The 27,260-nt window shown below is 39.2% G+C and overlaps 1 protein-coding gene across 3 annotated transcripts in view; it reads left to right on the plus strand.

Annotated features, from left to right (window-relative positions):
• Tbc1d32 (TBC1 domain family member 32) overlaps nt 1–27,260 on the plus strand; it is a 228,459-nt gene that overhangs the window by 15,748 nt on the left and 185,451 nt on the right. For all 3 annotated transcript variants that reach the window (XM_052751314.1, XM_052751315.1, XM_052751316.1), the window contains exons 4-11: nt 9,665–9,733; nt 14,805–14,930; nt 16,545–16,623; nt 16,778–16,881; nt 16,970–17,031; nt 18,505–18,649; nt 21,248–21,307; nt 25,451–25,541. In XM_052751314.1, the coding sequence (XP_052607274.1) occupies nt 9,665–9,733; nt 14,805–14,930; nt 16,545–16,623; nt 16,778–16,881; nt 16,970–17,031; nt 18,505–18,649; nt 21,248–21,307; nt 25,451–25,541 (736 nt within the window). The remainder of the gene's footprint in view (nt 1–9,664; nt 9,734–14,804; nt 14,931–16,544; nt 16,624–16,777; nt 16,882–16,969; nt 17,032–18,504; nt 18,650–21,247; nt 21,308–25,450; nt 25,542–27,260) is intronic.

Raw genomic sequence — 27,260 nt, forward strand, 5'->3', positions numbered from 1 at the left:
AAGAGATGGATTCTGTGCCTTCTAACAACTCCATTAAATACTGACATTCTCAGTGATGCCTTCAAAATCACCACTTGCTCTGGGCTGAAGACAATATATCTGGATTTTTCCTTCCTATAATTAAAATTCACAGTTAGCATACAAAGTAATAGGTTTCATTATGACATTTTCATACATATATGTCATTATACTTTGTTCTTGTTTACCCCATCTTCCACTCCCCCAGCATCCTCTGTGCTTTTCTCTTGCTAGTCCCCTCTGCTCTCATTCTCTCAAAGAGTTTTTCTTCTACTTTTCCTCTTCCACTTTCATGACCTTCCCACACACAGATTTGCATCTAGATTTTGCAAATGAAAGAAAGCATGGCATTTGTCATTCTGAGTCTGGCTTATCTTTCTTAACAGAATGACCTTCAGCTCTGTGCATTTTCCATTTATTCCTTATGACTGAATAAAATTCCACTGTATATACTACTTTCTTTTATCCATTCATCTTTTGATAGGTATGCAAAGTGATTCCATTTCTTAGTGATTAAATAGAGCAGCAATAAACATGCATGCAAAAAGATGCAGAATTTCTCTGTGGTATGCTGACTTAAAGTTCTTGAATATATGATATACCTAGGAGTGGCATACTTGGAGCATATCATAGTTCTCTTTTCAGTTTTTTGAGTAGCCTCAAATCAAATCCATATTGATTTTCATGGTGGCTGTATTCATTTACATTTCTCAAACCAGCTGGGTAAAGGAACTCTTCCCCCCAAACCTCACCAGCCTTTGTTTTCGCGATGGTAGCCATTCTGATTGGGACTAACCAGACTCTGCCTCAAAGCAGTTTTAAATCGCATTTTCCTGACAGCTAAGGATATTGAACCTTGTCTCAAATGCTTATTGGCCATTTATATTTCTTTTATTTGAGACTGTCTCTTTGGTCTGTTAACTCATTTATTGATTGGGTGACATTGTGTATGTTTAATTTTGCACTTAAATTAATTTTAGACATTAATCACCTGTCTAATGTATAAATGGCAAAGATTGTTTCACATTCTATAGATCACCCATTCATTCTGGTGATTGTATATCAACATAAAAAATTTTGATGTTGCATTTTTGTGAATGGCATAATCCTTATTTCATTATTTTTTGAAATATTGTAACTTGATCATATCTGGATTTTTAATCTATTTTTGAAAAAACTGGAGACTCTTATTAGTATATGTAGACTTGGAGATATCAAAGAATAAAGCAGAGATAATAGTTTTGAACCATAATTTTGAGCAGAGCAATGAAAGAGTTTGGCATTGGGCCATTTCCTGCTGGGAAATTGGAATGTTCCCCAATTACATTAAGATTTTACAGTTAATGTTCTTTCTTTTCTGCCATCCCCTTATACTGTTTAGCATAGTACAGACAAATGTTATAATGCTTTGTAATGGGCTAGCTATTTTCTTATATTCCAAAAGAAACCTACCTCAGGAGATGTACTTTACATGAAGAAGGTGCTTTATAGTAATTGTTACCTGTTGCTCTTACATGCTCTTACTTTGTTACCTGTTTAAGGCATTAGCATCTTCTTTGCTTTATGAGAAATTTCTCTCTGTGATGAGCCATCCTTTGGTACATGTGGAGGGCAGAGTAATTGCTCTCTCTAAGATATCCATGTGCTAATCTTTAGAACCTGCGAATATGGGATCTGGGGCAAATAGGACTTTAATGATATTAGTTTTTAAAAGATTTATTTATTTTTTTATGTACATTGTGGTTTTGCCTGCATGTGTGTCTGTGCGATGATACCAGATCCCCTGGAACTGGAGTTACAGACAGTTGTGAACTGCCATGTGGGTGCTGGGAATTGAACCCCGGGTCCTTTGGAAGAAGAGCCAGTGCGCTTAGCTGCTGAACCATCCCTCCATCCCCTTTTACTGATTATTAAGTTCAGGTTTTCAGGTGGAGAAATGACTTGGGTTCCTTGGGGCCCAGTGCAGTCACAAGGGTTTATGTAAGAAACGCTCAAGGGGCTCAATGTGGAGAATGCGCTGTGCATGCTGCAGGGCTGTTAAATGTAACTCCTGGCTTGAAGATGAAGTAGGACATGGCCAGGAGACTCAGGAAACAGGCTCGAGAAGCTGAAAGAGGCAAGGAAATAGATTCCTTTTTCCTCCCTCTGGGAACAGCTCAGGCTCCATTTATTGCTAGGCTTTGAGTTCTTCCAGTTAGAATTTTGTTGAGTTCCTTTTTCCTATACTGGGCATAGAGCCTTTCTTCTGTTTTTCAGAATGTGGATTTCCAGTTATCCTAATGTATTATTATTATTTTGCCACGACTCCTCAAACTTTAATGTCTGGAGCTTAACCCATTTTCTGGCGCCTTATGCAATCCTCCAGACTTTGCGGTGTTCTGGTGAGCATTCTGTGCTGACGGGGGACTGCAGTTTTCAGCCTCATCAAACACTAAGGGTAGCTGTAGCACAACTAACATGTGGCGGATTCCTCCATCTTTGACTGCTCTGGTTGATAAGTTCATTTTTTTTTTTTGATTGTTTAATCAGAGAAAAGCAAGAGCCTAAAATCTTAAAAATATAGAGGTAAAAGGGTAAGACAGGTGAATTTTTTTTTTTTCTTTTTTGAGACAGGGTTTCTTTGTGTAACAGCCCTGGCTGTTCTGGAACTCACTCTATAGACCAAACTGGCCCCAAATTCACAGTGATCTGCCTGCCTCTGCCTCCTGATTTGCTGGGATTAAAGGTGTGCACCACCACTGCCTGGATTTTTTTTTAAAATTTTTATTTTATCTACATTAGTGTTTTGCCATGGGTTTCAGATCTCCTGGAACTGGAGTTACAGACAGTTGTGAGCTGCCATGTGGGTGCTGGGAACTGAACCTAGGTCCTCTGGAAGAGCAGTCAATGTCCTTAACCATTGAGCCATCTCTCTAGCCTCTGTGAAAATTTTAAGAATGAGAGTAATAATATTGTCCAGTCTGAAAAAAATAGTTTGGGAGAAAACCTGGGCAGGGCAGGTATGAGCTCATGTTTGCCTGTTTGCTTGTTTTGGTATTATTCTCTTGAGGAGACAATTTGACACCAAAAAAAGAGTTACTTTGATTAACCATATTAATATATTCCTTTTTATGAATACTTAAATGCTTCTTCATAACTTAAAATATTAATAGACTTTACCATTTTTGAATATAGCACTTTAAAAGAAAAGTGAATTTTTTTTTGTTTTGATCAGTATAACTCAAACATCTAGGAAATTTTAGAATAAGCTTAACATTTGAAAGTATTAAAACTTTTATTTTGAAATTACCTTAGTCTGTATTTCAAGCTTAATTATAAGTAGATGCACAATTCAGAAATTTTAGAGGTACTCAAAAAAAAAGCCATTCCAGGCGAGCCTAGTTCATTCTGAATCTATCTTGAACTAAGTCAGTCTGAAATAATCGATGGCTGTGCCATTGATGAACTAGGACCTTGGCTCTTATCCTCGTCTGTGTCTCGGTTTTCTTTTTGACTTTTTAAACACAGATAGTTATTTTGAGTGTTTTCCCAGTGCCCTAGTTATGGTTTCTCTTGTGATAACACACCATGATCAAAAGCAATTTGGGGAGGAAATTATTTCAGCTTACAACTCTCAGGTCATACTTAACCAGTGAGGAGAGTCAGGGCAGGAACCTGGGGGTCGGAGCTAAAACCAAAGCCGTGGAACGATGCTGTTTGTTGCCTTGCTCTTCATGGCTTGCTCAGCCTAATTTCATATTCAACCCAGGGCCACCTGCCCAGAGGTGACAATGCCCACAATGGGCCAGGCACTCCCACATCTATTTCCAATTAAGAAAATGCCTTATAGATTTGTCTACAGGCCACCTACATGGAGATGGTGATGCCTTCAGCAGGCTGGGTCCTCTCATAGCAATGAGCAATCAAGAAAATATTTCATAGACATGCCCATAGGCCAGTCTGATGGAGGTAATTCCTCAGAGTTCCCTCTTCTCAGATGACTCTCACTGTGGCTGTGTCCAGTTGACAGTAAAACCAGGACAATGACTAAACACTGTTGTTCTTTTTAGATCAACAGTTTGAGCATCTTTTGTTCTTGCTTTTCTCTTTTATGCTATGCTCAGAAGTGATTTGTTCAGTTGTAGATGTAACCAACCTTCTTATTAAATAAGAAACAGAACCAATGCAAAGAAGAAAGCCAAGAGGTCAGAGCTAAGAGCTAAAACCTTACCCTTCCTCCTGCGGTGGTCCTACCTCTCCGAACCAGAGCTACCCCTGTGTTAAAGTCTTTACATAGAGTTCCTGTCCTGCCTTCTCATTGGTTGTAAACCCAACCACATGACTGCCTCCTCATGGCCTGTCTGTATAGGCCTCCAGGTTTTCCATGATTGGTATTGAGATTATAGGCATGTGTATCCAATAATGGCTGTATCCCTGAACACACAGAGACTTACCTAGCTCTGCCTACCAAGTGCTGGGATTTCAAGCGTATGCCACCACTGTCCTGCTTTCCTATGGCTTGCTAATAGCTCTGACCCCCGGGCAACTTTATTTATTAACATACAAATAACATTTTAATACAAATAAAATATCACCATATTCAGTTTCTGCTTTAACACATATAAATATGTCCCAAGTCCTCTTGGAAGCTTCTTATGTTGTTATGGTCACATCTGTTACCAACAACAGATCCATGTGGTGCTTTGCAGATTAAGCCACAGGCACTACTTAACACCCTCAGGAGTTTTCATCTGAACCACTGAAAATCCAGCACTTAGGTACTGTAGTAGACACGTCACATGATCTAGTTAAGTATGTTCTAGTTAGTTGCTGTCACTATTTATGTTTATCCAATGCTGACCAATAATATAAAAAATGGACTTTAATATAGTGCAGGTCAGCTTTAATTCAGGCAGTAGGCTGAATGGTATAATGAAGAGTTGTATAATGTGTAAAAGCATTTTTCAGGAGCAACATGGCTGTGTTTAGGAAGACAAAGGAATTTTATAGAGTTGAAAACAGATTGAGACTATATTACACCTTTTCTTTCTTCTGTCCTTGTATGCTTTTGTGTATGTGTGTATGTGCTTGTGTGTGTGCACACTCATGTGTACTTGCACATGCAGTGTTAGAGACTAAATCCAGAGCCTTGCACATGATAGGAAAGTGACCTCCACCTCTAGCCCAAGGTTACATTTTTCTAATACACCTTGTAAAGTGGGAATAAAAGACAAAGAGTAGAATTGAAAGGGACAAATAGAGTAGAATTAATTGTTTGGGTGTGGACTCTCATTTAAGAGATGTATATTGGGCTAGACACCAATCCATGAATATAGCAGAGTATCATTGGCATCATTACATTGACATTATTTTTTTCTCCAATCATATTTGGTTCTATCCTAGGTCTTTGGGTCATCCAGCCTGTGGGTCCTGGTGCTCCAGGGAGTGTCGGGGTGGGCTCACTTTTGTGGCATGGGTCTTAGGCTAGACCAGTCATTAAGAGGCTTCATCCAGCAACTGATGGAAACAGAGACAGAGAACCTCAGCCAAACATTAGGATGAGCTCGGGGAATCCTGCTGAAGAGAGGGAGGAAGCCAGAGTGGTCAAGGACATCACAAGAAACCTCACAGAATCAACTAACCTGGGCTTATAGGGGCTCACTGAGTCAGAATTGGCAACCAGGGAGCCTGCATGGGACTGATGTAGGCCCTCTGCATATATGTTATAGTTGTGTAGCTTGGTCTTCTTGTGAATCTCCTAACGTGGGAGCAGGGCCTGTCTCTGACTCTTTTGCTGACTTTTGGGACCCTGTTTCTCACACTGGGTCGCCTTGCCTAGCTTTAATACAAGGGGAGGTGCTTAGTCTGACTGCAACTTGATATCCACGGGAGGCTTGCCCTTTTCTGCACAGAAATGGAGAAGCAGTAGATTTGGAGGGGCATAGAGGAGTGTGGGGAGGGAGTGGGACTGGGAGGAGAGGAGGGAGGTGAAACTGTGGTCAGGATGTAAAATAAATTAATAAATTAATTAATAAAAATACTTGCTTAGTACAAAAATGAGAAACAAGACTGAAAAAACAGTGATTCTCAGGATAATATATAGAATGTGCTTAAAAAAGAGACATGTATTCTGCAACTACTGTGTATACTGCGGTGCTTAAGCCACTGCAAAAATGCAAATATTAATCATATGCATATTTCCTTGTGGAGATTAAGGAGGCACCTACATAAGAGAACTGTAAGGTAGAAATGGATCATAGAGCCTTCATGGCTTATCTCAAAGAACTGCAGAGAAATGTATTTCAGGATGGGAACGGACAAAAACTGTGAATCAACAGAGCATGTGGTATATATGAGACTCTATTGACACTCAGTATGAAACGTTAGAAGAAGGTTGTGGGGGAGTAGTTTGGAATGGTTGATGAGGATCGGCTTGTGAGGGGAAGGCAAAGGTTATACTTGAATCATTGCTTGTAGATCCTGGCTGTAAAATTGGAATGTTGAGTAAATATCCAAGACAAAGAACACTCAGTGGCCAAGCTGGCTCATGCTTTCACAGTGAAGGGAAACCATTTCAAGGTTTTATTAGAGAAGTGGCCCCGGGAGGGCTTCCGTGCAGTTAGTTGTAAGTGTGAGAGCATTAGCAGGGCATGCTTGTCAGGAGAGAAGTCAGAAGGCTGTCACTTGTTAAAAGAAGCAGTAAGAATTGGACTGAGGTAGATTGGTAGTGGGAAAGAGGAACAGAGTGGGGTAAGAATTATTGCAGAAGTAGGATCCATAAACTCTATGGGCAGAGTCTAAAAGCTGGTGTGAATAGTATCGGAACTGAAGTTGTAGCTATGGTGTTTAGCTCAGATGGCTGGGGAGATGGTGGTGTCTTGAACTCGGTGCTTGGGAGGAGAGTCAGATGTGGAGACAAGGTAAGGTTAGTGTTTTTTCAGAGTAGATGCTACTAGTATGACAGGCAGCAATTCATGCCGGCTTCTCATGGTAGAAGAGTTTGTGTTGGAGCTAATGTAGTGTGAATCACCTGTGATGTGTAGCTGTAGATAGCAAGTAGGGGACACTTGAGGTGGCACATGTTTTCCGTGTCAGTAGGGGCAGGATGATTTATCAGAGGAGGTATTAGGGACTTTGGTGTTGTGTTTTTGTTGCTACCTTTTAATTAATTCATTAACTTTAAAATTTCTGGACAGAATTTTGCCACGTACCTGGCCTTGAACTCCTCAGCCTGCTGCATTAGTCCAGCATTGCTGAAGTGACAGTTGTGTGCCATTTTGCCCATAGGGACTTCAGGCTGGGTAAATGTCACAGCAGGAAGGATGGTTAATTAGCTATGATGAATGATCGCAGGAAGTCAAAGAAGATGGGGCTGAATCCTAGGTGGTGGCACATGCCTGTGGTCCCTGTACTTTGGAAGTGGATGTAGGAAGATCAGGAGTTCAAAAGGCCAGTCTTGGCTAACCAGTGAGTTCAGTTAAGTGTTGCCTGGGCTAGGGAACTTTTTCTGAAGAAGCACAAAATGAAAGATCTTTAAAATTTGGCGTCTTGGTTACTTATCTATTGCTGTGAGAAGACAAACACAGCATATAAAAGAAATAATTTAATTTGGTGATCACAGTCATCAAGGCTGGAAGCATGGTAGCTGGCAGGCAGTCATGGCCCTGGAGCAGTAGCTAAGAGCTCGTTTTGATATACAAGCACAAGGCAGAGAGAGCTAACTGGGAGTGATTTGGGCGTTTGAAACCTCAGCACCCTCCCCCAGTGACACACCTCCTCCAACAAGGCCACACCCACTAACCCTTCCCAAACAGTTCCACCAACTGGAGACCAAGTATTCAAATACATGAGCCTGTGGAGGCCATCCTCCCCCGCTCCCCTGCAAGGGAGTAGTGGTGAAAAAGGAAGAGGGAAGTTGAGGAAGCACTGTGTTGGTTGGCTATGACAGCTTTGTAAAATATAAGAGATTTCAGTGTCTGGAATATTGCACATAAGTCTTTGTTACAGCGACCACTTACAAGATGAATTCTGTTAAGAACTAAGGATTATCTCTTTAATTGACTGCTACTTAGCATAATACTGCTTGTCTCATCAACTGTAACAGAATGTTCAAGTAATTGCTCACTTACCATTTGTCACAGCTGTTATGGAACTTGCTACTGTATTGCAGATAAGAATGGGGATCAGTGAATTATCTTTCCAGATTTCTTCTTAAATAGGCTGTTGTAGGTGAAAAGCAGTTACTTCGTATTTTCTTTTTTTTTTTTTTTTTTTTTTTTGATTTTTCAAGACAGGGTTTCTCTGTGTAGTTATGGTGCCTGTCCTGGATCTCCTCCGTAGACCAAGCTGGCCTTGAACTCACAGAGATCTACCTGCCTCTGCCTCCCCAGTGCTGGGATTAAAGGCGTGTGCCACCGCCGCCGCCTGGCCCTATTTTCTTATATAGACAACAGAAATGTCAAATTTATTTGACAATTTGAATAACGATGAAGCAAAGCATTCAGCCCAGAGATGCAGTGCTGCTGTGGGGAGATGTCGGGACCGAGGATGGGCAATGGGAGTTGAGGACAACATGGCCAGAGGAGGGAGCTAGGATTTAGAACTCTGAATACAGCTTCTCTCCTGAATCCTTGACACTGTTGATCCTTGTTTGCTTTCTTGACTAAAAGCAATTTAGAAGGGAAAAGGTCTATTTGGCTGACATGTCCCTGTTGTAGTCTATCATTGTGCAAAGTCAGGGTAGGAGCTCAAGCAGAAGCAGAGGCAGGGACCACGGAGAAAAGCTGCTTCCTGCCTTGCTCTTCCTGGCTCGCTTAGCTGAGCTCTCCTACAGCAGTCTTTGGTCAAGAAAATGCCCTACAGACATGCCTGTAGGCCAGTTTGGTGGAGGCAGTTTTTCAACTGTCAGCAGTAATGCCGTGCTGTCACAGAGCCGTAGTGTAGGGGGTGGTGAAGGTGCAGACAGATTGCCCTTGTGATACCAGGGAATGCTTCCTCAAGAAGCTGGATGAGCTGAGGTCAGAGTGGCAAGGGGGCAATTGTGCAGAGCTCTGGGGGAGCCCAAGAGTGTACTGCACACCTTTTTCTAGATGGAGGGTTTTATTTCAGGAATTTTTTCACCAATACACAGGCTATGGAAAGTCTGGGGAAGAGGGTAACACAGAAGGGTGAGCAGAGGTGCGGCTGTGACACAGAGGGTGAGCAGAGGTGGGACTGTGACATGGAAGGGTGAACAGAGGTGGGACTGTGACACGGGAGGGTGAGCAGAGGTGGGACTGTGACACGGGAGGGTGAACAGAGGTGCGGCTGTGCTGTTCCTGTTTTTTATTGTTTGCTGTTTGGTAGTTTTGTTTGATTCATATCACTGTTCTGGGTGCACAATGTGTATTTTTTTTAATCTCTTTTGAGGCTTTCAATGTTCTGTACATTATCGTGGCTCAGCAAACAGTATCATGTACAGGAAGGTGCGGTGTTCTGTTGAGAAATTTCAGGTCTGACTACAAAGCCATGGGAAACAAAAGTTACAAGTTTCTCCTGGTAGAAATAGATTGATCACCTGTCTCTTGTTCAGAGTGCATAGCATGCCTGCAGTTGTGTTAGCCATGGTTTATGGTGGCTCTTCCGGAAGTCTGCTAAATAACTATATGTTCTATCTATTCTATTACAGAGTTACAAATTCTGTCAAGGAAAACTACAGCTGATTTTAGATCAGTTGGATCCTGGGCAACCTAAAGAGGTAAGTTCAAAGGATAGCTGTTTTGTTCAGTGAGATACCATGCACGAGTCTAGACTGCAGTCAGTAGTAGCTGGCTGGTTTGTTGTTGTTGTTGTTGGTGGTGGTTATGGTGGTGGTTATGGTGGTGGTGGTGGTGGTATTTTTTGTTTGTTGTTGGTTTTTTAGGTGCTAGGTCTTTATAATTATAAGCAGTCTTGGGTTGGTAACCATGATTAGCTTTTCTGTCTGAAGCAGACACTCACATTGTGCACACTCACTCACTCACTCACTCACTTACTTCATTTCTTCTTTACTTTTCTTCCTGTGTGTCCACAGGTACACATGGTTTCATGTGATGGGTACATGAAATCCAGAGGTCCACATCACTTGCCTTCCTCTACTGCTTACCACCTTATTTATCCATTGATTTATTTTGCAACAGGATCTTTTACTGAACCTGGTGCTCACTGATTGTCTGAACTGGCTGGCCTGTGAACTTCTGGTTTCCTCCATGGCTGCCCTTCTATCCCCAGTGTTAGAATTACAGATATACACAACAGTGCCTGGCTTTTTATGCGATTCCAGGGGCTGTGAACTTAGGCCCTCACATCCCCCCACGAAGAATTTCTTTAGAGACTTTTTGGTTTGAGGAATATACATACACCATCTGTTTTCCCTAGCTTCAGTTTGGAAGGGATAAAGCTATGTGTGGTTGTCTCTGTAGCTATCCCCTTTCAGTATTTTATTGTTATGAAATCTCAGTGCTTGCTTCGTTTTTAGAAAACATGAGCATCTACTTAAGGTTATTTTAACAGATAATATGGAATACTATCATGTGCAATGTCTTGAAAATATACAGACTGGATAGTGAATAAATTCAGATAGTAAACATGTGTATTACTGCCCATACTTAGTCTTTTTAAAATTTTTGATTGAGTGGCTTACATTCTTCCCTGACAAATTTTTAGGATTAGAATGTACGATACATACGCATTGGGTTGTACAATAGATCTCACCAACTTTTTCCTTGCAGCTTATATTTTGTGTTGGACAAACATCTCACCAACTATTATGCATGAAACTGTAACAGTTTATTAGAAAAAAGTTTGGGGATGGATCAGCAAGTGAAGCGCTTGCCACCAACCCGGATGATCCGAGTTCAATCCCCGGACCCACCTGGTGGAAGGAGAAAACTGATTCCTGCAAGTCCTCTGACCTTCACACATGCTCCCACACCCCTCCACATCCACTCTCACACACTAAATAAATAAATAAATAAATAAATAAATAATGGAAAACATTTAAACAAGGAAAAAGAATTTTGAAGAAGCAATTGTATTAAATTATATCTGTTCGTATTTTGAGAGATTTTTAGAAGCTGTTATTTATTGATGTCTTGTTTTATTAGAGGGTCACTTTGAATTAGAAACTACAATAGAATTTTTAAAAGTGATACCACAGTAAGCATTTATTTCTAAATATTTCTAATTGCATATTTTACATTATTTCATGGAAAAAGTAAGCTTACACATTGTTTATTAAAGGGAATTTGATATGGCTTCATTTTTAGAGCTATGTTAGTGAAGGAAAGAAAGGGAGGTTTGGGTGCACTGTTTTCTAGGACAAGCACCATATAAAATCCAGTAAGGGAGTTTGTTTTTTATGTTGTTGACTGAGAGAAACAAATTTTATCAAAGCAAGAGGATAAAAGGCGAACTGAACTTTTAAAAATACAGCAGTGTACAAGAATAGATGAAAACAGAAATTTACCCTAGAATAAAAATTCATAGACTGTAACTCAGATTTAAAATAGTTCTTTGTAAGGTCCAAAAAGCATACAGTGAGAATGGAAGACAAGTGGAGTTACTTTCCTATTGCTGTGATAAAACACAGAACCAAGGCAGCTTAGGAAAGGAAACATTTAATTTGACTTATGGTTTCAGTTCATAATGGCGGAGTGAAGAAACAGCTGTCCTCTTATCTCAATCTACAGCCACAAAGGAGAGAGAGAGAGGAAGAGAGAGAGAGAGAGAGAGAGAGAGAGAGAGAGAGAGAGAGAGAGAGAGAGAGAGAGAGCGCGAGAGAGAGCACACTGTGAATCACAGGAGTCTTTTGAAATCTCAGAGCCTGCCCTCGGTGACATACCTCTCCAGCATACATCCTAATCCTTCCTAAAGAGTTCCAACAATTGAGCACCAAGAATTCAAGTACATGAGCCCATGGGGGCCATTCTCATTCAAATGAACACAACCAGTACAGATAAATTATTTTGGAAATACATGTTTTGCAAGAGCTGGAGAGCAACTGCATATGGAAATAGAAAATCAGGAGTAATTGGCCTTAATAGCCAAGGAAAATGATAGCCTTTGTATATTGTAAGGAAGTAAAGCTTTCTTTTAAAATTGCTGGTCTTAATTATATTTTCAGAATTTCTCCAGTGGTCCTAATGTGTCTTCTTTGCTGCTTCACTTAAATAACATTGGTCATATTTTTCTTACGGAAAGTATAAAAACAGATTTTTAAAAAATTGAGTTTCTTTTTAGACAGTTGCACCTGTGTATGGAGCATCTACTGGTTACTCTCACTCCAATTCATCAGCCTCTCCCAAAAATCTTTCACATTTATTTGTGTCAATTCGAAAAACAATTTTTGTGTGTGTGAGTAAATATATGTAGCATGTTAGGCTAATAAATCAGTTTGCATGAGAACAGTACCAAGAGTTTTTGTTACAGAATTGAATTTCGTTTTTAAAGTTTATTTTTAAAAACTTTTTATTAATAAATTTTGTTTTTTGGCAATGTCACACACGTGTTTAATGTACTTTCATTACTTACTCTACCCTCTGTTATCTCCCTCTCAACTCTGATAGTCCCTCCCCACTAAATCTCTTTTCCCATATTCATGGCCTCTTATTTTGTTTCATTTCCCTTTGACTGTGGGCATGGATTTGGACCTGTCTACTGCACCCTGTGGGCTCCCTAGTGGGCACAAGACAGGGTACTCTGCCTTGCCTTCTGCTGGAGTCTGTTAGTTGGCAGCAATTCAGTAAGTTATAGGGTCCCCGGCGTTCCTCTCACAGTTCCTCCGTAGCTGACTGTGGGGATGCCTGGTCTTGCAGAGGTCACGATGATCATGGCTGTGTCTTGCTTAGAAGATGCTATTTCACGGCCCTTTTCCTCATCTTCTGGCTTTCTTTTGCCTCCTCTGTGGTGATCCCCGAGCCTTACGGAGATGGTGCAGATGCTTTGTTTAGGGCCGATCTCTCAGCTGTCACGTGTTCTCTGTATCTTGTGCAGCCGTGGGTGTCCGTATTGTTCACTCCAAAGAGCTGTTCTTCTAATTAAAGTGGACTGGCATTTGTTGGTCCATTCCTGGTTGGGCTGCGTGAGGCAGGTCAGCTGGGGAGGGATCCTGGCTGAAGGTTTTTTTAAACCTCAGACTTTTGGGTGTATCTTTGGTATGTCATTTAGTATCAATTTTTCAAATGAATTACTTTCCAGAAATGGTTCTGTTTAAATGAATAGTTCTGATTTATCCTATTGAAATCTAAGAAATCAGAGATCACTTTATTTTTCTTTTGGCATTTTGCATTCTGCTTTTTTTTTTCTTGATTGTTAGTAAAAAATGCTAAATGAAACCGGATACGAGACTAAACTACTTTTATATATTACAAATTTTGTCTTCAATTTAAATGGATTACTTGTAAATATATTCTTGCTTAGAGACTTTTCTTCTGGGTAAATTTCAAGTAGTAAATTCTTTATAGGATTTTATTCTAGAAGTTACCTGAAAAGGAGAAATTACTTAATATTGGAAGCCCCTGAGTTTTCAAACCCTCTTTCTAACCTCCCTAATGCCTGTCCCACAGGTGTGCTCAGCAGTTTTCCTCGATGGGACCCCATGGAGCACCCTGCATTTCCCCCTTTATCTGAAACAGCTGAGTCTGTGATGTAGGTCTCTGCTGCCTCAATGTCGCTCCCTGGCTTTGATTTATATCGAGTGACCAGACTTTGAATAGAAGCTTGGCCTTGTTATGTTGCCTTTTTAGCAGTTATAAGAGTGCAAATGAAGCTTTGCTCTATAAGGTGGAGCCTTCTCCACTTTTGTCCCTTGAGTCTGTGTTTGGGGTGAATTCTGATTGGATTCTATAATGATTAGGAAGTAGGCTATCTGGGGGAAGGTAGAAATTCAATTTTGCATTTCACCGCTGAGTTAGTTTTTCTCCTTCAGTGGCTACAAGGCCAGAAAATATGGTCCAGCAGCAAAATGAAAACACTTGATCAGATTGTTCCCTGGGAGCTGTTCACAGAGGCAGGACTGGGAATGCCTTTTCCAGTAGCTGTGTGGGCGGTGTGCTGAAAGTAAATCAGGCACTCTCTAGCAGCTCTAGTGGGAGGCTTACAGTGTGGGGATGCCCAGGATGAGGCTCCTGGAAAATGTTGCTTGGTGGTTCCAGTGCAGCCTCCATCCATTTCTCTTAGCTGTGATATAGTCACAGTACACGTGTACTGTTACAGATTTCGTTACAAAAGACAGGCCATTCTTGCTTTCTCTACCTAGCACTTAGTTTACACAAAAGTGTTCCTAAGAGTTACTTTATGAAAGAGCATCTGATTCTCAAAAGCGAGTCATTAAAACATAGTTTCTCTGGTTCTTCCTCTTAGTAGTTTGTTAAATAGTATCTTGGAGAATGGAAGTTCTTTTAGCATTAATAACTGTGGTGATATGTGGTGTACCCTAATAAACTTGCCTGAGGATCAGAGGACAAAGGCAGCCACTATTTTAGACATAGAGGGCAGGCAGTGGTGGCACACACCTTTAATCCTGGCACTTGAGATTTCATGCCTTTGCTTGGGAAGCACACATGTCTTAAATCCCAGGAAGTAATATGGCAGGACAGAGAAAGGTATATAAGGCGTGAGGAGAACTTACTCTCTTTTGGCTGAGGGTTTCAAAGAGGTAAGAACTAGTGGCTAGCTATTCTGCTTCTCTCATCTTTCAGCTTTCACCCTGATATCTGGCTCTGGGTTATTTATTAAAAGACCATCTAAGATTCGAACAACAAATAACATTGTTCTTTTAAACTCTGTAGGTGAGATATGAAGCTTTGCAAACACTATGCTCAGCTCCACCATCTGATGTCCTGAACTGTGAAAACTGGACCACACTCTGTGAAAAACTGACCTCGTCTCTGTCCGATCCAGATCCTACGTTCACTGTAAGGAGACAGCCGTGAATCGCTCTTCTAGACCCAAGGGGGATTTCATCATTTTCCTTAGTAGCTCAGCCGTGGAACTTCAGTTTAGGGTTAACATCACAAGAGAGACAGGAGGCAGGTAGTCATGGCAAAACAAGGTATCCAGTTACATTTATGTATTTTAAATCTTCCATCAGTGGAGATATTATTAGACTCGAGGCAGAAATGATTTGGGAACCACTTTTGTTATTTATATCAAAAGAAAAAGATGTTTGCCTAATACTTGGATACAAACCCCAGAAAGTATTCTACATTTCTATACAAACTTCGATATGAGGACTTCAAAGGTGCAAAAAGAGATATTTTTAGGGTCACCTTTAGCATTTCAATTCTAAAAAGAAATGTAATTGTCAGTTTACCTGTATTTTTCCCCTTATCTGATGGAAGAGAATCATGCCTGAATATATTTTCTTGATTTCAAAAATTATGACTTTATAAACATGTTAAAAGTTTTTAATGGGTCATTACAAGTTGCTTTATTTAGCTATTGTACATTACCATGCAGCAAGGTTCAGCTCATTACTTGAGTTCACAAGTTGCAAACAATTGTTATAAAGAAAGCTGGAGGCAGGATCAAATTGTTTTGGACAGATATAGCATCCTTTTATTTTAAGTTTATGCTGCATCTAAATTGCTAGCGACATCATTGCTGTTCTATAGAGCTGTTATGTGCAACTGACTGAAGCCTCTAGTGACTGAAAAACGACAGATTCTTATGAGCTGCTGCAGCTGTAAACACGGACTTCACACACTTCAGAGCCTTTGTTCAGTGGGAATGTCTGAGAGTTAGCGGAAGATATCATTAACCATCTGGGGACCTATTTCCCGTGAAAATATTAGCCTGGGTGATATAAACAAGGTTATTAATTTTGTTCCTGTAGATTAGAAAATGTGAGGCAAGATTGTTTTTATTTAATGGCAACTTGTATTTCGCTAGAAGATTTCCTCTTCTCATGCTATTTAAGTGGTTTGAAAGAAAATGAAGGGTCAGGTACTATTTTAGTGCCTATTAGTGTCAGGGACTGCATTTATTTCTCATTCAGTTTATTTTGTGATTATTTTCTCTGTGAGTTTTGATAAATTGAAAATTAAAATGTTTATGTAGTATTTTTTTTTTTTTTCTAGTGAATAGGCGCTGTTCCTAGACAGACTCCTAAACGTTCACTAATGTTAAATATAAAGAAATAATTCCTGGACTTGAAAACGTGTGGTCTTGCGATGTAGTGTTGCCTGTGTGCCCACTGCTGGATGGCGTCATTAAATCAAGACTAGAACCTCCATGCAAGCCTCCAGCCTCGTCTCCCAGCCCCACGGACCCCTCCTTCCTTCCGCTTTCTGCTCCCGTTGCCTGCCCTTACAAGATTGCACAGCAGTACATTTTTGTCATCCGTTTTACTCTTAGCTGTGGTTAGTTTTCCTTTTGGCTGAACAAGAATATGCCTTTTAAAACAGACACGTGCTTCATCTGGTTTTGGAGAGTGTCTTTCGAGTTTATTTTCTGTTTAAACGTGTAAAGTGTTCCATCTGTGCGGTTGTAAGAAGCTTCAATCAGGATGTTCTCTCTCATTTCTGTAGGACCGGATTCTAAAGTTCTATGCACAGACTTTTACACTCTCGCCGTTACACATGACCAAGGAAATTTATACAAGCTTAGGTATGTTTACTAAATATTTTATTTTATTTGAGGTGTGGTGTGCACCTCAAATATTTTTCTCTTATATATACTTAAGAAAAATTCATAAGCAATGACTCTTTTTCTAGAAGCATTGTATAATATAATGGCTATATATTTTCATCTTTGTTTTCAGCTAAATATCTGGAGTTATACTTTCTTTCTAGAGAAAATCACATTCCCACTCTTTCAACTGGAGTAGACATAACTAGTCCGAATGTGACCCGTTTACTGAAAAAGGTATCCGTTTACTATAATTACATTATGTAAAGTAGATCTATTATTTCAGAATTATAATATCTTGAGAGATTTTGTGCACTGCTTACAGGTTCGCCTTCTGAATGAATATCAGAAAGAGGTTCCATCTTTTTGGATTCGTCACCCAGAGAAGTAAGTCCCTCGAGTCAGGCAATGTAAGGCATGGGCTATGCCCTTCAGGTCTTTGGAGAACAGAAGGGAACAGTGGTCTTTGGTGACTTACGTGGTTCAGTGTGCCACTTAGGTTTTGCCAGCTTGATACAAAATAGAACCACCCAGGAAAGGAAGCCCTCAGCTGAGGAACTGCCCTCATCACACTGGCCTATGGGGTATTTTCTTAACCGCAGATGGATGCAGGAGGTACCTTCAGTAGGCACGTGGGCCTGGGCTGTGTGAGAAAAGTGTTTAGTGAGCCGAGGAAGCAGGCTTGAGGAGAGAAGCCGTAAGCAGGGCCTCCATGGTTTCTGCCCAAAGGTCCTGCCTCAACTTCCTGTCTTGGCTTCCCTTGATGGAATGTAACTTGTAAGCAAAAGCGAACCTTTTCCTCTTGAAGTTGCTTTTGATCATGGTGTTTGTTTATCACAGCAGCAGATAAGTACACCAGGACAGAAGGTATTAATACAGTTTTTCTTTGATGTAGGCATACTTAGCTGTGCACATGGTCCTACTCAAGTATTGTTTTTATGTCACCTACAACATTGTGAAAGAAGGATGTTGAGTCTTGGGTTCTTAGGGATGTTTGCTACTTTGGACAATTTTTTTAAAAAATTCTGAAACAATTGTAAGAGCATCTGCGAGTCTAAAACTGAGCGTTATATCTGGAGACTTGAGTGCTGAAGCAGAAGGAACTTAAGTTTTTAGAACAGTGTGGCGATATTTTGTTGTACTCTAATAAAGCTTGCCTAAAGATCAGAGGACAGAGCTAGCCACAGAGGTCAGGCAGTGGTGGCACACACCTTTAATCCTAGCACTCGGAGGCAGAGGCAGAGAGATCCATCTAGATCTCTGTGCATTCAAGGCCATCGTAGACTACACTAGATTAATCCAGTCTAAGAGAGACAGAGCCAGGCTATAGTGGGTAGCCATTCCAGGCAGTGGTGGCTCACACCTTTAATCCCAGCACTTGATATCTCATGCCTTTGTTACCAGTATTTGGGAAGCACACACGCCTTTAATGCCAGCACTAGGAAGGTTTAGATAAGTGAAGTGGCTGGGCGGAGAAAGGCATATAAGGCATTAGGAAACAGGAACAGGAGCTCTTTCAGCTGAGGACTCAGGGACATTCAGTCTGAGGATTTGTGGAGACAGGATTGGCTGAGGAGTTGGTGAGGTGAGAAGTGGCTGTGGCTTGTTTCCTCTCATCTTTCAGCATTTACCCCAATATCTGGCTCCGGGTTTTTATTATAAGACCATTTAGGATTCGTGCAACAGAACAGAAAAACTCTGTTCCCTTTATAGAAAATACAATTATATAATTGTACAGAATTATAGAATTTATAGAAATTATAAAGATTACATTCCACATTGTTATTCCAGAAGGATAAGAACATCACATACACTAACCGTTGTTTATTTTTTGAAATTACTTCTTTCCCAAACTCTAAGGTATATGGAGGAAATTGTGGAGAGTACTTTGTCCCTGCTATCAGTCAAACATGATCAAAGCCATCTTGTCTCACAGAAGATTTTGGATCCCATCTATTTTTTTGCATTAGTTGATACTAAAGCTGTGTGGTTCAAAAAATGGATGGTAAGGCAAACTTGTTTTTTTCTCTATCATTTTAGTGACTAGCCAGTTTTATGTGCTTGGTGTGCTGAGTTATAATTGATTTTCTGCATATGTGACTGCCTTTAGTCTCTACACAGATGGATATTGTGGTAGGTGGCCAGTGCCCTGTTTGGGGATGTCAGATCTAAGGCGTGGGAAAACTATTTTGCCCAGGGAAAGGCAGGAGAGGTTTTAAGTGGTGATCCATTTGAGTCTATTTAAGATGAATTATTTATCAAAGATCTTGATTTTCATGAATCTAAACTTACAAAAATTATAAATAGATGTGGTAGGACATAAGGATTCAGGGCTCATTTTTCTTGGGTTTAGAGCATTGGTTTTCAACAAACACACTTCCTAATGCTATGACACTTTAATACAGTTCCTTATATTGTGGGGACCCCCAACCATAAAATTATTTCATTGCTACTGTAGTTTTTCTAATGTTATGAATGATAATGTAAATATCTGATGCACAGGGTATCTGTCATGGGATTCCCAAAGGGGTCACAACCCACAGATTGAGAACCACTAGTTTTGAGGCTAATGCCTAGAAGCGGTTTTGTTTGCTGCTTCCTGAACCTGCATTTGGGGAGATGTTTAATGCCTGGATCTGGCCGTTTCCAGAGAGGCTTATGACAGGCCCAGATTGAAAGCCGTGTTAAAGCCGTTTTTACTGTCACCTGTCAGCTAACGTGGAATGACAGAGTTCCTCTCTTACAGCAGCACCAACACTGCCCTCGGTGCTTATGGCTTTGTCTTTCTTATCCTGTCTGTCCAGCTCTAGGTAGAGAGAGGGGACGGGGACTTGTCGTGCAAGCAATGACCCTCTCACTTAGTACTCAGCAGAGCGGTTTGACTAGTTGACTTTGTCTTTTGATGTTGAAAGTCTGTGGTATATGCCTAGTTTATTAGAGCCCAACTCTGTAGTGCTAACCCTTATATGATCTATGTAGTAGTATTTAAATTTATTGTTATTAATTAAATCAATTTAATTAATTAACCTGAATCTTTTGTAGCCTCCATCTGATAGTTTTTCTTAATTTTCTCAAAGATGAAACTAGCTTTATTGAAGACAATATGCAAAAAAATGTAAAAGCACATTAACCCTATACAATACAGGGATAACCATTAAGTCCTAGCTTTATATAGATTATTATTTACATAATATATATTAATATGGTTAAGTCTTTTGTTTTAAACAAAAATTAAATTATATTCTGATAACTGTAAAGCTTTTTCACTTAACATTTTGATTTTCAATAAGTGAATGAGGCAGATCACAAAAAACTAAAACACTAGAAAATTATTAAATTGATTATTTTATTTATGCTTATTAAAGCAACAAAAATGTATCTCATTTCCCTGTACCCTTTGTGTCTAAGGGAAGGGTTGGCAGACATTTTATGTAAAGAGCCAGGCAGTAAGTATTTCTAGCTTTGTGCACTGGACAATTTTTTGCAGCTTTTCAGTCTAAATGGTAGCGGCTGCAGGGTGTTTCAGTAAGACATTACTTATACAAATGCATGGTGGGTAGCTTTGGTTTTAGGGCCATAGTTTGCTGACCCTTCTGATAAAGATGCAGTAAGGTTTCTTTTTCAGAACTTTCTGTTTATAAACCATGCTGGTCTTGAACTCACTATGTAGTTGAAATGGACTTGAACTCCTGATTCTCATGCCTCCATCTCCCAGTGCTAGGGATTTTAGGTGTCAATCACCAGGCTTGGCAGAACAGGATAATACTAAAAGTAGTTTCATTTATACACCAGCATATTTCCTTTAGTAATTACTGAGAAAGGGATTAATGGTTTTTAAAAACATTTTAAGCCAAAGTGCTAAATCACACAGGATTTTGGTGAACTTTGAATAAAAGCACTGTCTAATGAATTAAAAATTCGATCACCAGAATCCTGATGTTTTTAGTGATGTTTTAATTATTTTATTGTTTTTAAATAAAATGAAGGAGCAGATTTAAACATTAAAGCTGTTTAGCTAAATGCTTATAATTCTAGCTAAAATACTTATAATTTTCCCTGGCTTCCTACAATGTTATTTATGTATGTGTTTTAATTCCATCTAATATTGGTCCTAAGGAAATAAAGACATTTTGGGCATAGCCATTTATTTAAAAACAATATTGTTATAAAGTGACAAAAATGTCTTGTTGGAGTATCTCACCTTTGCAAATTTCTGTGCATGTAGTCACACAGAATTAGTGGTCTTGTTTCCCTCTCTCATTTACATATCCTCCCCCTACACCTTGGATCATACACTCATAGCTCGGCATACTACTTTGGAGGTATTTTTTTAAAAACTAGTTTAGCATAGAAATTGGACATAAGTAATGAATTGTTGCCCTCATCTCTAATCTGTCACGAAATGATCTACTCTATTTTTTATGCAATTTGCATTCTTGTGATTACTATGCTTGTAGTTCATTACACATAGGTAAAACCTGCTTGACATTGATTATGATATTTTAAACCTAAGTTATGGTATGGTTTATGACACTAAACGATGGAGGAAATGGATTTTAAATGACATACCTTTAACATTAAATGCCTTTCTCTTTAATTTTAGCATGCATATTACAGCAGAACTGCAGTCCTAAGACTACTTGAAAAGAAATATAAATCTCTGGTAAGCTACACGTCTGTTTTTATGCTAAGAAATAATGTCACAAAAAGATATGTGATGTAGTGCCTTAAATATGCAAAGTTGCGTGGCAGTGATTAATCTTGGGTAATGAAGCAATCCCTTTTAATATGACCTTAAACTCTGATTATATGAAATGTAAAGAGATAAAAGTTGAGTCTTAAAGGACACTAAGGGAAACAGGAAATAGGCAAGTATGTGGCAAATTGGCTGCTATAAATAATAGACTGGTTGGAGAGAAGCCATATTTTTAAGGATTACCATGTAATTTGACTCAGGTCAGCTATTAATAACGGAATTACTTCTATAAAATATACTGAGCCACTGTGTGAAAAGTGGCATGAAAAAGACTCAGTGAGAAATGCTTTTGTGTTTGCAAAATTTGGTTTGAGTTATACTAAATACAGCTCGATACTATTCATTTCTCACCCAAAATACCCATGTTCATTGCTATTATAGAACAATGTATAAGGATACTGAAAGAAATGGTAAAACAGATAATAATTGACAAACATGAAAACATGTAATTTAAAAAAGCATTTAAGAAGGTAATAAATATGGTTTCTGTATTGAGGCAGAACCTTGAGTCTAGAAGCTATTTGAAGGCAGGATTCCTGGAATTGTCAATTTTTGGATTTGAGTAATGGAGCAAAATGTGAACAAGGGAAAACTTGGTTTTGTGTTTGGCAGTCAAGAGAAACTAGCTGGGGAAGGAGAGAGAAACATTGGTTAATGGCAGGGGACTTTATTTGTAGAGGTCAATGGTCCTAGAAAATGTGTAGAACAATTGAAATAGATTCTTCTACATATTGTTTCTCTGTAATTACTGTATAAAGGAAGATTTGTTGCCATAAATACATAGACTTACCTGGTTTTAACAAAGCAAGAGAGAAAAACCCCAAGATTATTCTTCAGTGTTTATATCCAAATAGAAATTCACCCTTGCTATCACAGAGGCCCCAGAAGTATTTAAGGTGCTTCTTAGAGATTGGCCCTTAAAATCTATCTGTTTCTTATTTGAAAACTAATTCCAACAACCAATTTTTGCTTGCATGTAAAATTTCTTTATTATAAATCATTTTAATATTTTCTTAACTTGGTCAAATACTTTTATATATGTAATGGCTCAAGTTATCTTAAGGTTCTGCCTAAAACTCCATTTCTTTTCTATAAAGCTACCTAAGTTTCAAGGACAACAAAGGGTAATTTAAGAGGCTGGAGAGATGGTGCCATGTTTAAGAGCTTTTGCTGCTCTTTTACAGGACCAGAGGTCGATTCCCAGCTCCTGGAGTTATAAACAAAAATAACCTGCAAGCTAGGTTAAATTCTCTCTTGACCTTCTCTGCCCTTCTATGTTTAACTCTCCCCATCTTGTCTGAGCAATAACAATGAAATGAATAGTCTGGTTGTATGTTTACTTGCATAATTACCATGTATGAAATATAGTTGGGAATTTTGAGAACCAAGTTTTGTATGTCTGTTTGAAAACTAGGGAGATGCCAACTTGATTCTTTGGTGTCTGTATTCACCCTGTCTATCTGATTTCTGCTTCTTTGATTTTTTTTTTTTTCTGTCATGAAATCGTTTTTTTTTTTTTCTCCTGTGATTATTACTCTTTTTAACAGCAAAGAATAGTTATAGTTAGAAGATAGAGGAAGAAATAGAAATAATAGAAGACATTGAAATGGGTAATGAAGTGAAAACTTGGCTGCAAGGATATATAAGTTTCTGGATAGTTGAAGCATAAGTGAACAGTGAGAAACATTGTTTTGGAGGTAATGCTTTATGTTTTCAGTTGAAGAAACTATATTCTTCTGTTCTTTAGATGTTGAGTCTATTAGGAAAAACTATTTTTTTTCCAATCAAAAGTTCCTGAAAGTAGCAACTGTTACTATATTAAATAATTTTTTTTTATTGAAAACAGATTGTTTTCATTCAATATATTCTGATTAGGGTTTTCCTCCTCCAACTCCCCATAGCTCCTCCCCTCCTCCCTACCCATCCAAACCACGTCCATACCCTTTCTCGCTCTCTCTCATTAGAAAACAAACAAGTATCTAGACGGGAAAAGAAAGGAATGAAGATAAAATAAGAACAAACCTGAATAGGTCAAAGCAAACAGGTGACCAGAAAGGAAAAGTGCCAAAGAAAAAGCACAAGAAACACAGATGCAGAGACACAGACATTTGCACACATAAAAATGCCATAAAAACACAAAACCGAAAATCATACTATGCATTCAAAACAACTGTAAACTTAAAAACAAAACCAAACAACAACCCTCCCCAAACACCATTTTTGAGGTTCATTTTGGAGAGATGGTTTAGCCTTTAAAGACTAGACTCACAACCGAAACCTCAAGAGTTAGTTTTGTGTTGGCCAACTGCTGCTGGACATGGGGCCTGCCTCTAAGTGCTGTTTGTATACTCAGTGAGACTGTATTGGAGAAAACTAATTTTCCCTTTGTGAATGGTTATCAATTGTAGATAGCTTCTGGGTTAGGGATTGGCTTCTGTCCACTTTCCTTCTTAGTGCTCCGACTCCATCCGCCTTAGACCTCTGGAGGCCAAGTGCATTGCCATAGTCTATGTGAAGCCTTATGTGCATGAGTCCTGTTGTGTCTAGAAGGCCTTGGTGTCTTGGTGTCTTCCATTCCCACTGCTTTCTTATAGAACCCAGGACCACTAGCCGAGGGGTAGCACTACCCACAGTGGGCTGGGTCTTACTCGGTTTGGTCCAGGATCTCAGATTAGTAGATTGAAAAGAGATGTGCAATATGAACAGCAGTATTTGCAAAAACAGTTTAGGTATATGGAAAGCCTTCTCACCATTTTTAGTAAAATTAACCAAACAAAACAGCAATAACAGAAAAGGAACCTCTACATGAACATGGCCTGCTCACCGGAAAAGAAGTACAGTCTCGGACCTTATACCAGCTGTTGCTTTCTGTTATTCATTTCTATACACTAGATACCTTTGCATTTTCAGTTCTCATTCCTTTATTACACTCTAGCTCCCCACACCCTCACTTGAGACTGATCTCCAACAGTTTTATATCACCTAACTCAAGTCTCACCAGTCCTTATCTTACCAAGAGCATCTATTTTGTTCAGAAATTAGAATTAAAAGTCATCTGTAAGTAATATGTCTGTGGGGCAGGAGAGATGGCTCAGCCATTAAGGGCATTTGTTGCTCTTGCAGAGGACCCACGATTGCTTCCCAGTACCCATAGGGCAGCTCACAACCACCTGTAACTCCATTTTAGGCGATTCAATACCCTCTTCTGACATCTCAGGGCACCTGCATGCATATGGTGCACAGAAACTCACACAGGCACGTATACATAAATAATATAGATAAATAAAATTTAAAAAGAAATATGTCTGTGATGAAGGGGGTTGGAAATCTCTGCTGTGGAGAATGGAGACATGATAATTGAGACCTTTAGGGACAACAGGGTTTTTTTTTTTTTTTATTGTGACTTTGTTCTTTGAAATTTGAATTTTTAAAGTTAGTTTTCTGCAATTCTAATATTTGAGATGGGAACAAATTCTAGGTCCAATTGGTCTATTGATGGGTGATGAGAAGAAAAGCTTCCAAGGTAGGGAGCTGAGAAGAGATTTTTTTATATTACTGGGCACAGACTGGTTCTGTAAGGTATACACAGATTTAAAATAAGGATATACTATTCCTATAACTATATTTTATTATTAAAAAATTAATTATGCTTTCCTGCATGTATGTCAGTGCCCATGTGTGTGCCTGCTGCCTGCAGAGTCCAGAAGGTTTTAGATTGTCTGGAACTGGAGTTACAGATGGTTGTGATTCACCATGTGGGTTCTGGGAATTGAACCTGGTCCTCTGTAAGAACAACAAGTGCTATTAACCACTGACCCATCTATCCAGCACCTAAAGTTTAAATTTTAACAATTATTGGAGTAGGTTTCTTAACCCATATTATCTTAAATTAATTTTTAAAGTTAGCATGCTCAGTGATAGGATCTCATATAGTATTTCATACATACATATCATTAGGCTTTTTAATAGTCTTGATTAATTTTATAATTTTTGGACCCAGTGGCTATGTATTTCTGGAACCAATCAGTTGTTATTATTATTTTTATTCAGATAACTACAGCAGTTCAACAGTGTGTTCAGTACTTGGAATTGTGTGAGACTATGAAAGCTGATGAAATTTTGGGACATTCAAAGCATTGTGGTAAGCATTGTTTTTTCTGTTACATATATTAAAATGGCTAACATTATTATTAAAAACAGCTTAGTAATAGATTAAATTTCTTAAAAATCTTATTTTAAAAATTTATTGTATTCATTGTGTGGAAGCCCACAGAGGTTTCCTAGTGAGATCTGAGCTTGCTTTACACAGCAGGACTGCATAAGAGGATGGATTGACCTTGGTTACCAAGTGTTTGGAAGGGTCTGCACTTGGCTGTGCTAGGGGGAGCTCTTTTGCTCCACCCCTTGGCATTCCTATAAATAGCCCTTTAAAGGACAGAAGGAGCTGGTGGATAAGGATCCAGGCCCTCCTGAGGCTATCCTGTGTTTCTATCTGTCTCTCTCTCCCTTCTATCCTTCTGTCTGATATCTTATCCCTCACTCCTCAAGAGTACCCTGGGGGAAAAAAGTGGGAGCGGGTCTCCTACATCATTGGACATGGTGCTGTATTCCTTTTAATGTATGTATGTAGTCTGTGGAGAGCACATTTCTCCCCTACCGTATCCCTCTACCTTCCCCTTTCTTACTTCCCATCCCCAGTCTCCTTTACTATCCTGGACAGTTTGGTCTCTGCTTTAATATCGTGTGTGTGTGTGTGTGTGTGTGTGTGTGTGTGTGTGTGTGTGTGTGTGTGTTTGTGTTTGTGTGTATCACATATAAATCATGTATGTACAATTATATACACATATATATGCACACACATAAACTTTATGTGTGTGAAATGTAGGAACTAAAAATGAGAGAAAATGCACATGTCTGAGACTGAGTTAATTTCTTAAGATGATTATTTCCAGTTGAATCTATTTTCCTGAAGATCACATAACTTCTTTTTTCTTTGTGTCTGAAAACAATATTCATTACACACACACACACACACACACACACACACACACACATACACACACACACACACACACACACGTATAGATCTCCATTCCCTTGTTGTTGGACATTTCTGTTGGTTCTGTAACTTAGCTGTTGTGAATGGTGTCTTGATAACATTGATGTGTAAGCATGTCTGACTGATACACTGACTGAGATTTCTTTGGGCAAACACTCAGGAATGGTGTATCTGGATCGTGTGGTATTCTTGTTTTACATTTTCTGAGAAACCTCCAAACTGATTCCCATTGTGCCTGGGCTAATATACATTTCCAGCAACAATTTTAGGATGTCCTTTCATTCACATCCTCCTCTGAGGTTGTTTTTTGTTTTTTAAACTATCTTGTAATCTTTTTATTACTTGTATGTGTATGGGTGCTTGTATGTATGTCTGTGCACATGTATGCCTGGTATCCCTGGAGGACAGAAATCAGCACCAGATTCCCTGGAATTAGAATTACAGATGGTTGTGAGCGACCATATGGGGTGCTGGGAATTGAGCCCAGGTCCTCTGGAAGAGTAACAAGAGGTCCTGACCACTGAGCAATCTCTCCAGCCTCATTCATTACTTGTTTCCTTGATGACTGCTGTTCTGATCGGGGTGAGATGGAACCTCAGTGTGTTTTAGTTTGCATATCTCTGATGGCTGAATTTTTCATACATTCTTTGATCAGTTCTATTTCAACTGTCATTCATTTAATTGGCTCGCTTACTGACTGGCGTGTTTGATTTCCTGTTGTTCTGTTTTTGGAGGTACTTGTATATCCCAGATACTAATTTTCTCTCTGATGTGTAGCAAGCACAGATCTTCCCCTCTTGT

The sequence above is a fragment of the Peromyscus californicus genome, unplaced genomic scaffold (genome assembly GCF_007827085.1).
Source record: "Peromyscus californicus insignis strain IS unplaced genomic scaffold, ASM782708v3 Scaffold_22__1_contigs__length_63687245, whole genome shotgun sequence".
NCBI lineage: Eukaryota > Metazoa > Chordata > Mammalia > Rodentia > Cricetidae > Peromyscus > Peromyscus californicus.